The 12,692-nt window shown below is 39.0% G+C and overlaps 1 protein-coding gene across 2 annotated transcripts in view; it reads left to right on the top strand.

The window, feature by feature from the left end:
* The first annotated feature begins 9,808 nt into the window (after nt 1-9,808).
* The window catches only part of ano1b (anoctamin 1, calcium activated chloride channel b), a 38,083-nt gene continuing 35,199 nt past the window's right edge, over nt 9,809-12,692 (top strand). Inside the window, exons 1-2 of one of the 2 annotated variants that reach the window (XM_082540266.1) lie at nt 9,809-10,307; nt 11,291-11,510. In XM_082540266.1, coding sequence (XP_082396392.1) covers nt 10,282-10,307; nt 11,291-11,510 — 246 coding nt within the window. In that variant the 5' untranslated portion in view covers nt 9,809-10,281. Of the gene's footprint in view, nt 10,308-11,117; nt 11,511-12,692 lie in introns of both variants that reach the window. The other variant, XM_082540265.1, reaches the window with a different exon arrangement.

The following is a 12,692-nucleotide window of genomic DNA, read 5'->3' as shown; positions in this document are numbered from 1 at the left end:
AATGCAGAGTGGTGTATAAACACAGAGAGTAAAGAAGAAACACTCAGTGCATCATGGGAATCCCCAGCAGCCTAGCACTATTGCAGCATAACTAAGGGAGGATTCAGGTTCACCAGATCCAGCCCTGATTATATGCTTTATCAAAAAGTAAAGTTTTAAACCTAAACTTAGAAGTAGAGATAGCGTCTGTCTCCCAAATCCAAACTGGAAGCTGGTTCTACAGAAGAGGAGCCTGAAAGCTGAAGGCTCTGCCTCCCATTCTACTTTTAAATACTCTAGGAACCCAAAGTAGGTACAGTCTGAGAGCGAACTGCTCTAATGGGGTGATACAGTACTATAAGTTCTTCAAGATTAGCTGGGGCCTGATTATTTAAGAATATTTATGTGAGTAGAAGGATTTTAAATTCAATTCTGGAATCCAATACAGAACATGTAAACTACTCTTGCACATGCTTTTCTTATTTTGTCATGTATAACTGTTCACTTTATTATGTGGATCTATGTCTCAGGGTTCTGTACAGTGGTTCCTCATTTATCGTTAATTCGGAGTTACGTTCCAAAAAAACCCCTGCGATAGGTGAAATCCGCAAAGCAGCCAACTGTTTTACAATTATTATAGAAGTTTCAAACCCCACACTACACACTTTATACACGTTTCCACACTTCCCTCTCTTGTTTAAACACCTTCAAAGTTCAAACCTTGGTAGAAAAATAAATCCAGTATTACAGAAAAACAGTGCTTCGACATTGTTGTGTTTGTTGGAGAGCAAACTTACAAACATACAGTACAGCACTTCAGAGTCACACTGCTAGCAATCAAAAACTTATATAAATTTGACAAGCTGGACACATTCTGTACTGTACAGGAGACACGACACGAGATTGATTCACAATGGTCTACAGCCAATCAGGACGCAAAACACAATGCGTTGTAAGAAAAAAAAAAAGGATGCAAAATTGCACGCAAAAAAATCCACGAAAAACCTCATTGTGTTTAAATAATATTCATAATAATGTCAATAATATTATTTTGGTAATGTTTTGGTAGCAAAATGTATATTTTGCATAGAAACATGTTGCCCCTCACAAACAAAGTTCCACATTTATGATGATGTCGCTTATCTACATGCTTTTAAAAAATCAGTGTAACAATATTGTAGGTTTCCTGCGAATGGAGCCTTAGCTTAGTCCCTCTTTCTATATCCAAAAAACCCCCAACAGTCCTTGATAGTTTCTCAATATTTACTTCAAAAGTCCAAACATGTACACAGCAACAGAATTCCAAATTATGAAAACGTATAAAGCTCAATTCAAAATGGATGAAGAGAGATTGCAAGGTCAAAAAACCATGTGGCTCCACTGTCCTCTCGCCCAACTTCCTGTTTTTTTCCTGCACTATCAAAATTAAAGCATACATTTCAAATTAAACTGCAAGTAGGCTCCTACAAATATCTTTAGTGTTTTGAAAGGCGCTTTCTTAAATAAAATGTATTATTATTATTATTATTATCATGTTTCCAATACACCATCTTACAAGCCAACTACATCTAACAGCTAGATCTTGCTGTGTGAGCAAAAACACTTGGATCATCGGTTACATGAAAGAAATGAACGCTCGAAGTTGTGCACGATGTGACAAACTGTGGTGGTGGGGTGTGATTATAGGTTAGCTGCAGGGGGGAGAGGTGGAGCTGGGTAGTTCAGGGAGCAGTGCCAGGTGGGACTTGTTGGCACAGCTGCCACTCATTTGCTAATCGGAGTCAAAATAAAAAACAAGATGAAGGATTGACAAATTCAAAGCGACAGAATGAGATTTCCACTGAAAGATTTAAAAATAGCAGCAACAACCTAAAAAAAAAGTCCAGTGGTGCATGATTTTCATTTTTAGGGGCCCTTTCCCAGAACTTTTTGATCACACCTCGTATGTGGATTTGTTGAGCGTGAACAGCATTTCTCCGGGAGGTCTGGTTTCTGCCATCAAAACACGCTAAGCTAACCCTGTCTATTTTAGCACATGGCACTGCCACAGGAAGGATACTTTAACTCAAACAGATAAAAAAAAATATTACACTTTGCTTAAAAATGGGAGCTGTGGTAAAATATCCAGGCTCATTTTATCCTGAAGACATTTTTAAGAAGTTAGCAAGTTTAAAAAGGAAATTGTGAAGACACCGAGCTCGTAGGGAATGATTTAGTAGGGCAAGGTTGTCTTCGGGTACAGAATTAAAACTATTTTTAAAAAGGGAGCGGTCAAAGAGGGCTCATGTAACTCAACTCCAAGACATTTTACACAGGCGCCTCATCAAACTCAGAATTTAGTTCACATTCTTGTGATTCTTTCCTGAAGTCATGAGTACTGTTTGCCTATAATGCTGTAGCAACATTTTTAATGATGGCGACTAATATGTAGCATAAAAATGTTCTGCACACATGACTGAGACATTCACGCTCACAGTCACCACAGTCATTGCTTCATTACTTCCCTGTTGTAGTTTTTAAATTTAGTGTAAGAGACCTACTATAATGCTTTCCACTTACGCAGCATTTTTCTATATTAGTGGTGGAACATACACATGTCTTGGGCAGGAATGGAACCAGAAGAACACCATCTACCTTGCCGGGGTGGAGTTAGCATGTTCCTCTGTGTGTCCGTGTTGGTTTATACCAGGGGTTGGCAACTTGCGGCTCCAGAGCCGCATGCAGCTCTTTAGTCCTTATACTGCGGCTCCGCGTGGTTTGGGAAAATAAATTAGAAGTATTTAGCTGAAGTGTATTTTATTTATGTTAGTTATTTTTTAACTTGTAGTTCTAAATTGGAAGATTATTGTGATATTGAAATAAAAAATAAAATTATATTCTATTATTTTTTCATCTCTCAAAATAAGCGTCACACTCGCGGAAGCCAGGGTACCCGCCGAATCGCCATGCATTTATCGAGACTTTCAACCATTACTATTATGGATAGTAATGGTTGAATCCACATTATGTCAGCAACTACTCTCCACCGTGAACTATGTTAAAAACAAACACCGCTCACGCCTCACAGACGACAGCTTACAGTCCTGCGTAAAGATGAAAGCCCCGATTTGCAGACGCTGTGCGCAGAGGTTCAGGAGCAGAAGTCCCATTGTAAACATGTAAACAGTAACTCAAGAATGAAGTAACGTAGGAACTTCAAATCGATACCATAGTTGTATCTACAAATAAACTTGGACAACTTCCGATCTCAGTAACCTCGACCTCAAGGTCAGAGCAAGTTTTCTGGAAATCTTGTGAATGTGATAACTTGAAAACAAGATGACGTGGAATTTTGAAATTGATAGCTTAGATGTGTCTACTAGGAGGCTGAGGGGTGGTACTGGCAGCTGCAAGTATTTTTAACTTCCACCTGGAGCTATATTGCCTCTTAGATTTTGCACTGTGTTTAAAGTCATTTAGATGGTTTCCTCTCCATCTGAACACTTCCTGTGGAAACAATGTGTGAACAGTACAAAGCGTATTCATCTAGGAAGCTGGGGATGATTGAGGAAATGTTCAGCGTTGGGCCCAGCTCTCAGCAGCAAGTATTCATCTCCGACATCGGACTGATGACAAAGTCAGACACTTATTTCAATTACGTTTTCTAGCTGCTCCTGTTCTGCCCTCTCACAAAACAAATCTGTAATTTTTTCCGGTTATTGAAAAAATGGTGAGGACAGTGTTTGTAACTGTAACTTTTTCTGCGTTTTGATGGCTCCCTGCTAATAAGCTCCAGGGTTTCACACTGCAGTAAACTTAGTCTGAAGTAAGCTTATTTTTAAGTTTCTTCCTGCATCTCATGACTTCTCTATAATGGGTGGTGGGAGGCGCCATAACTGCATGTCATAAAAAGATGAAAGTGGATCTCATAGATCTTTTTCAGTGTCTGATTCAGAATCTGTGTCAGTGAGGTGCCTTCTAGTAAGAACAGCTGCATTAGGTTCAAGGCTTCTTAGCTTCCTATGTATTAAAGCAACATATGTTTACGTACTTATTCGCTCCGTGTCAAGAAAAAAGGTTTTATAGAGTTTTGGCTACACATTTTAATTCATTTTAAATATGACTGAACTGAACTTGGTAGATGTCCATGCCTTTCACATTAGGCCTGCTAGTTCTCTTAAGAATGTCTGAGCTGGCTGGCTGTCATCTTTGGCTTCCTGAAATTGATCTGACTCAGTGCTGCTGGACATGTCTTATCTCATGAAGGTCATCGATGTGCTTCCTGTGTCTGTTCTTCCCGTCCTCTATGAGGCATTGTGGCTGCATGGCTGCAGCATGAACATACCCTGCAATGATTAGCCTACATAAAAGACTGTATTTAACAATATAAACTTCTGATCTAGGTCTTGATGCAAGCACTGACATCCAGGTAAGAAGATTTGTGGGTTTCCACTAAAACTTTCCAGATGAACAGAATCAACATTTTGGTATATTGATCCAGGTAATATTCATATATGCAATTCATAGAGGACATACTGTACTAACACTGCAGTTCCAGGATGAATTATTCAGGCCTCTGATGTAACCTGTAAGTGATGTAATCAGTACTTAGATTATGTAGAAGGTTTTACATTACATTTTAACATTCTACATGTTTTAACACACATTCAGGTAGAAGGAAGTAGAAGCAGCAGATTTATGAGCACTAATCCAGCCATGCAAGTGCAGTTCCCCATCAGTATGTAGTATTTCACTTGTTTACAATCCACATCTGTATAGCTGTGTTTTATGTCGTTGACTTGACTTGGCAACACGTCTGTCCAGAGTACAGAAAAATGATCTGACAAATCTCCACATGAAGTGACCTTGACATGACTGCATGGTACAAACTTGTTAAGGTCGAAAGATTTATATGGTCTAAGTTTTTCCCTTCATATAGACGCTGAGTTTTTCCACAGGGTATACAAAAGAGACGATTCATACCCCAATGTGGAATGTTAGCTCCAATGAATGACCGTTCTACCAACAGCAGTCACTTTATGCCACCACTTGGACTCCACCCACAAAGTAGGTCATGAAGGTTTACAAACAGTGGACTATTCTTTGTGAGGTAGATAAAGTGCTTATTTGGTGTATAATAAAGCACTGTAGGGTTAAATGTGCTCCAAAGCTCTTTGACTGTGCAGGAAGATTAGGAAAGTGCTTTACAACTGCTGTTACAACCTGAATCACAGACACCTTGTTGTTGTTAGCTTGGAGCTTTTTGCTGCTCAGGCACTGATGAATCTGGAAACCACTAATAGTTAGAGGTAGTTAACATTACAGATGTAGTATAGCAGCGGTCCCCAACCCCTGGGCCTCGGACCGGTACCAGTCCGTGAGTCGTTTGGTACCGGGCCGCAAGAGTTGAGGCTCAGGTGTGAAATGTATGGTTTTCAGGGTTTTTATCGGTTTTCAGCGTTATTTTGTTATCGTTTTGATCGTTAACTCGGTTTTGCTGGGTCTTTTCACGTGTGTTATGTATAAATCTTCTTTTTTTCGGTACCGGTACTAGTTTTATTTTGTTGTATTTATCCGCAACACATTAAAGGCCGGTCCATGAAAATAATGTCGGGCATAAACCGGTCCGTGGTGCAAAAAAGGTTGGAGACCACTGTAGTATCCAGTTGTTCAGTCTGACGTCACTAGCCATGTCTGGGTCTAAACTCTGCTGCAGGTCCATATATCAAACGATCACTATGGCATTACTGAGAGTTGAAAAACTGTCTAAAGTCTTTCATCTTTAATAAAATGATCAGCGTTCTGCTCTACCAGGTGTAACAATTGAGTTTAACATCCAGGCATCCATGAAAACGGAATTTATGACATTTAACGGAGTTAGAAGTTAGCAGGGAGTTAGCTCGCTAGCTTCTATCTAAATACAATATAGCATGTCCTGACTGTGGGGTTTTGGAAACAAATTAAAACGTATAGCTCTGTTATCACTTCCAGCATAAATGAAGACAGAAAACTAAAAAGCAGTGACGTTTGTAGGGTTACTGAAGTTGGGCTAGCACAGCTATGTTAGCATAATATAAACAAGCTAACTTTTTTTCCACTCGATAAAAGTTAACGTGAGTGTTCTCGGTGGTCAGGAACAAATGTAATCGCATGGCAGGATGCTGTAAAAGGACCAAACTTCAGCCAGGAGAACAACTGAGATAATCCATCCACAATACGAGGTTAGTCATTCATATACTGCTGCATGGGCTGTGCTGTAGTTACATCCTAAGGTTTTAAAAACTGAGCTTAAATAAATGATTAGCGGTAATAAAAGCTGAGGGAGGTCAACAGGGATCACTGACTGTTTTAGGAGCTTTTTGAGATTAAATAGAAGAAAATACAAAACATTAAACATGTTAACAACACAAAAGCCATATTAAACGCAGGCTACTTTAGACCCGGAAGTAGGATTCGTCGCGTCATCACTGAACAACCGGATAGTATGGTTTTGATTTAAAGGTATTCAGAAAATACTGATTAACCAGCAAGACCTTGTGAATTCTACAGTCCTCTGGTTTGAATATTTGATGATTTAATTTTATCCTCTGTAAGGTTCATAATTTCATAAAATATATGAATACGGTCTGTTCATAGGAATCTGCACTGTTCTTTGAATGATACTTACTGTTGTAATGCATGAAGTATGTCTTAACTACATTTTGGTTTCTGGGTAAGTGTTTATAACTTTTGTATTGTAATATAAAGGTTACCCAATTCTCTAGTAAGACAAGCTGTTGATTGCTGTTTGTCTCAGACGCTTAGAAAGGTGTGACCTGCAAAACCCCAGCTGGTCGAAACATAATTTGACTGATGTACACAAAGTTTTAAGCAATTATTAGAAAAGCTGAGTTACAGTATGTGAACACAAACACCACTTCCTGCTGTTCCCTGTGAGAATTGACCTTTAACCCCTATATCTTGCTCCCAGTATTGAGTCGGACACATGGCATCCCTTGAGAGCTCGACAGCCTGTGCTCTACAAGGTCTCTGCTTTCCTTTGCTTGATTCTGTGTATATTTTTTTACTCTTAAAGTCTAAAAATACACTTGAGTGCGGATGTTGCTGCTGTGTTACATAAACTTGTGGGATTGAAGTGTCAGGAATGAGAGGTTGGACAGAAAGTTTTTGGATCCTAGTTCTCACAAAGTAAACAATTATGGAAGAGAGGACAGTTTCCTGGAACAGCTTCACACAGGAAAATCTACACAGAATTACACTGAAGTGTCATGTTTTGATAACTTTTTTATATACTTGAGGAAAAGTGTCCCAAGACTGTAGAGCTCCACTTTAAAAGCTCGCACTGACAGTAATCAAGTCAATTATTATTACTAATAGGAGTAACTTACTGTGTATTCCAGACCGTGGTCGGCTACACAGTAAAGGAGAATGTCTGCCTTCATGTAATGTGGATCATATCAGAACTGTTTTTAATATTATTATAAAACTGTACTTGACCTCTGTATATATTGAACAAATACCACTGAAATTGCAAGCAGACTTGACTGTACATTTTGAACAAAATAAAGCTTAGAAGGAAGGTGACTGGACTTCTTTTGGTTTTTTATTTTTTAGAAGCTTCTCAGATGAAAGGTAAGATGTTTTCAAGAAACTTAAGGAAGTCCATTCGTTTTCTTTTCAGGCTCCCCGGTCTACCTGGATGACTAAAAACCTGCACAGAACCAATGAAACACTTTGTTGCACAGTGTTTTCATGTAAGGTGGTCTGGGTTCAGATTCAGGCTGCGTTCATTCTGTGTGGAGATTGCATGTTTCCCCGTGTCTATGTGGACTCTTTCTGTGTATTCTAGTTTCCTCCTACAGTCCAAAGACATGAATTAGGTTAGGGAGACTGGTGACCTGTCCAGGGTATGTTTTGCCTCTTGCCCCATGAAAGCTGGGATAAGCTTCAGCTCCTTATGACCCTGAGTTAATTGAGCAGACAAAACTTGATAGATATCCTTTAAACTATTCAACAACGGCTGCTGGTTGTTCTTTCATTACAGTATTAGAGAGAAAACAGTTGCAAACAATAAAATAAATCAATAAATAACACGTGCTAATAATCTTCAAAACTACTTATTAACAGAGGTGGGACCAAGTCATTGTTTTGCAAGTCTCAAGTAAGTCTCAAGTCTTTATCCTCAAGTCTCAAGTCAAGTCTCAAGTAATGTCAGGCAAGTCAGAGTCGAGTCTCAAGTCACTGGTGTAAAAGTCCGAGTCAAGTCACAAGTCTGAAACTTTGAATTTCAAGTCCTTTCGAGTCTTTAAAAAAAACAAACGAAAAAATAATGTTGCAGTTATGCTAAATGTAAATATTAGACCATGTAATTTTAAAATCTGTGTTTTTCTCAACACATACAAAATAGTGAACTTAGAAAATATACACAAATTGTGAAATTGCACCTCTTTAAAATGCAGCTCAATTAAACCTAGCTCCAAGAATAATTTTCACCGACAGTTCTGAGATAAGCTGCATGTTATTCTTGGATGCGGTTGTAGGACCAGCTTTAAAATCGCATGACAAAAATATCATACACATTAAAAAAAACTGTATCACCAACGTAGCCTGGAAAACATTTGCTAGTTAGATGAAGTCAGCTATCTCATCGTAGCATATTTATATGCATATTTATAATTATACGGTTCTTGGAGTGAGTGCACACACTCATGAAGTTTAGTAACTTCCGGTCACTGCAACAAGCCCAGGTACAGTTTACCGACGGATGGGTGCAGGACCTTGAAACGCACCGTGTAGAAAGTAAAGACCATCGTACATATCATAAGTTTACCAGTCTCACAAATCGTCGTCATAAATACACATTCGTTAACCGTTTATTAATATAACCTTTGAGCTCAACGGTAATTAATTAGTAGTGGAAATAATTTCTGGTAGCATCACAGAAATGTAGCAGTGACAATAATATTGTATGCTGTAATCGTACTGGGCAATTAGTGATACAAAAAACCTGTTTTATCCTGTGAATAAAAGTATATGTTTTTGTCAATGTACCATAATAACAGAGGCGAAACGCAATATTGTGTCAGGACAATTCACTATTTATGCACAATAAACAAAGAAGCATAGCGCGACAATTTCTGTTCAGCGCCAGACTTGCTTGTAACCTATATCACCAATTATGTTAAGAAAAATGACGCATTAACTACAACAGCAGACTGACCTTTGTGTAAATGCTTGGAGCAGACTAACCTGTGAGCTGGAGGGTTCTAGGACGTTATATTTGATCTTTGAATGGCTGCAATCCAGTCGCCTCTTTGTTACTTCGGAAACATGGCTCGAACAATTTCTCTTCCACGACGTAATCCGATAACAACCGATCTCTTTACCCGTCGGCTTCCCGTGGCTGTCATGTGACCGGCTATTGCAGTTAATAATACAACAGCTTCTTGACATTTTTGTGTTTCTTTTTATCGCTGTTTAACTGATTTTAATTGAAAGCCTGCGTGCGCTAGTACCGCTTGCCACGAGTTCCCAGAATCCTTTGCGGTTCTACCCGTGAATGACGTCACATTTTCAATCTCTATATAATATGCATGTTAAATTTTATATTTGGGGTGAAATATCAAGTCTTTTCAAGTAAACCGGTTCAAGTCCAATTCAAGTCCCAGGTCATTGGTGTAAAAGTCCAAGTCAAGTCACAAGTCTTAGAACATTTTTTCAAGTCAAGTCTAAAGTCATAAAATTAATGACTCGAGTCTGACTCGAGTCCAAGTCATGTGACTCGAGTCCACACCTCTGCTTATTAACACGGCAATACTAAGGAGCTATGCAGGAGACTGCGAGAGAAGGAGGCACACTGTGTATTGAGGTTGGTACAGTTTAGCAAATACAGAGAAAGTGAGGCAGGGCACCTTGTGTTCATCAGAGTTTTATCGTTGTCTAAGTTTAGATCTTGGCTTGCAGAATGCATCTCAAGTAACAAGGCTGCTCACTCGCTTTAGTAGCACCACAATCCAGAGAAAAACAGGGCTTTACACAGAGCTTTAAAGGAAGACAAACACAGAAAAGTGGCAAGTCACTGAAAAATAAGAGTAGAGGCGGGGCTATCAAAGCCCAGCAGAGTCATATAGTGAAAAATCTCAAACAGGAGGCAAACACAGAGAGACCTAAGGCAGAACCAGGACTATTCTCTGTAAGAAAACAACTCTTCACCACATAAGTTTACCGTTTTTTCTACCTGGACAATGACAGAGAATGTAGAAGATCAAGTCAACTTCTCTCAAACCTCTGGGTCTGAGCAACAGACACCGCATTTTCTACGAGATGTCATCTTCCACGGCAAGTTTAAGGTAAGCATTTCTGCAAGAGACACAGAGACTGAAAGAGAGAGAGTAGGAGGACAGATAAGGCAAGATAAATAAAGACACGGAATAACATCTATTTAATAATAGTTTGGACTTGGATTTGATGTAATACTTCATCCTCACTGACCTAACTGAACAACTGATGATTGGCCATAGTTTTTGATGATCTTGTGCAGCAATTACAGCTATTTTAATATATTTAAAACTCAACATACTGGTTAAAAAATAAAAATAGTCAGCAGTCCTTGTTGAACACAACCAAAACTTTTACACTGATACGGTCTTTAAGAGTGCTATTGCCACTCTGCGGCACTGCTCATTACTTAAGGCAGATACTGCTGCTTTAAGTAATGAGAAGGATTAAAATGAAGTTCCTTCTGCAGGTCGTACACTGCACTGAACTGTAGCTGGTGTATACTGTGTTTTCTGTGCTGGTACTGGCATACAAAAGCTCAGTAAAAGAATAGCTTGATAAGTGCAAGTCCAGAAAGGAAATCTCGCTATTTTTACATTCTTTCCATGATATATGGTTTTGTGTGTATTAAAAAGCAAACAAACAACATATGTGAACAAAACTGTTAAATGTTTACATCATCGAACCCTGCTGGTGATCCAATGGTGTCAGACACTGAATGGCAACACTCCTGATTTGAGTGCAGTTCTTCTTGTTGGATATCCTCCCCATCTCTTTCTGTGTGCATTTCTTGCAGTCCCTCTTGTCAACTTATAAATGCATAAATCATGTTCCCTAGGCTCTCGCTCTTACATGTGTGGTTTAAATCTGCGTATTTTCAGCGGCTGAAGGCTCTAACTCCAGAGGAAAATACCCGCTCCCATCATGGGCTCTTCTTCCAGGATGGTCAACGGCGTGTTGACTACGTGCTCACCTATTCCGTGAAGAAGTCGAGTGGAAGCCACTCCACTCGCCAGTCAGTGCATCTCCTCACTGAGAATGTTGTTACCCGCAGCTTCCGCCATGGTCCTCAGAGTGGTGGCGAAAAGCTCCAAGCCAAGCAAACACAAAGGACGAAAGACTCATCCTCCGTACATTCATCGACGGTTATCGACATGGAGTTGGGCTGTTCAGGAGAAATCTTCAATAGCCAGGAGGATCAGAAGGCATTCAGACGAGAGGAGTTTGAAGGAAAACTGAGAGACATGGGGCTAGAGCTGGAAAAAGATGAAGATGTAAGTTCTAATAATTATTTATTACAAAAACTAACTGGCCTCATTTGGTCACTTCTTTTCAGTGTGTGCTTCCAACCAAGCTCATTTCTTTCTGTCTTTCTTTCTTTTTTTGTACGTCTTATCTTAAATGAAGTCATGTCAAATTTTAACCTAATACAATGACAGTTTCTTTCAGTATACAAGCCCTTAAACTACATTTGAATATGTTGAATTTTGATGCTTTTAATTCATCTTATTATTCCAAGCATTTTTGAGCCCTTGTAACCTTTAAATTGGGTACAGGAGCTAGCCACACAATATCTTCAAGGCCGAAAAACACATTTAAGCTTTTTTTAGCTTTTTTTTTTTAAAGAAAAAAGAAAAAAAACTTCATCCAAATGAGTTTTACACCCACTCCCAGTGTCACAATCTGAAATAAAATATTTTTTATATTTTATATAATGTTTTCTATAACCAAACTTAAAATATCGATATCATGACATATCTCATAGTTTCAGTAACAAAGAAGCACAAATTTAATGCCTATGAGAGAAGGAAGTGAATATTCTTAGTACAAGCCAAATCATTTTTCTTTGCCTCAATAGGAAACCATCACCTGCTCCCCTAGAGGGAGGCATAACTTTAAATTGACTACTTCTTTGTTTTGATACTTTTAGCTCTAAGTTTGCTGCTTTGGTTTTAGAGCCATTGCAGTTTTAGAGCTCTAACATACTGGCTCATCACCAGTGCTGTGAAGCTGTACTGGCAGATACTTCCTCAGACTATAAAGAGGAGCTCCTTAAACTTATTATCACCCTTGCAGAAAATGATGACTGACTCATGACTCATTTAGTGATGGGAATGCTTCCACAATGAAACCACTCATAAACCTATATGCATTACACTCATAAGCACTTTCAAGGCTCCTGACAGGGGGGTTATTTTGATGCTCATTTTGAATTTCTAAAGGGTTGTCTTGACTTAAGTTGCTGCTATTTAATTGAGTGTGTTAATATGTGTGTTTACAAGCAGTCAAACAGGTGTATCTGTGTATGGCCCTTCACGTATTATCATTTGCGAGAATGACCCTCAGGGGTGCTAAGTGTGACATGCCTACCATGAGAGATATGTCTGTAGGCTTTCAAAAAGGCTTGTTGGCCAACAGCATTTTTCCACTCAGCTTATTGTTCACCATAAAGAACA

The sequence above is a fragment of the Aulonocara stuartgranti genome (genome assembly GCF_965226115.1).
Source record: "Aulonocara stuartgranti genome assembly, chromosome: 7".
NCBI lineage: Eukaryota > Metazoa > Chordata > Actinopteri > Cichliformes > Cichlidae > Aulonocara > Aulonocara stuartgranti.
This window is presented reverse-complemented; position numbering and strand designations above follow the sequence as displayed.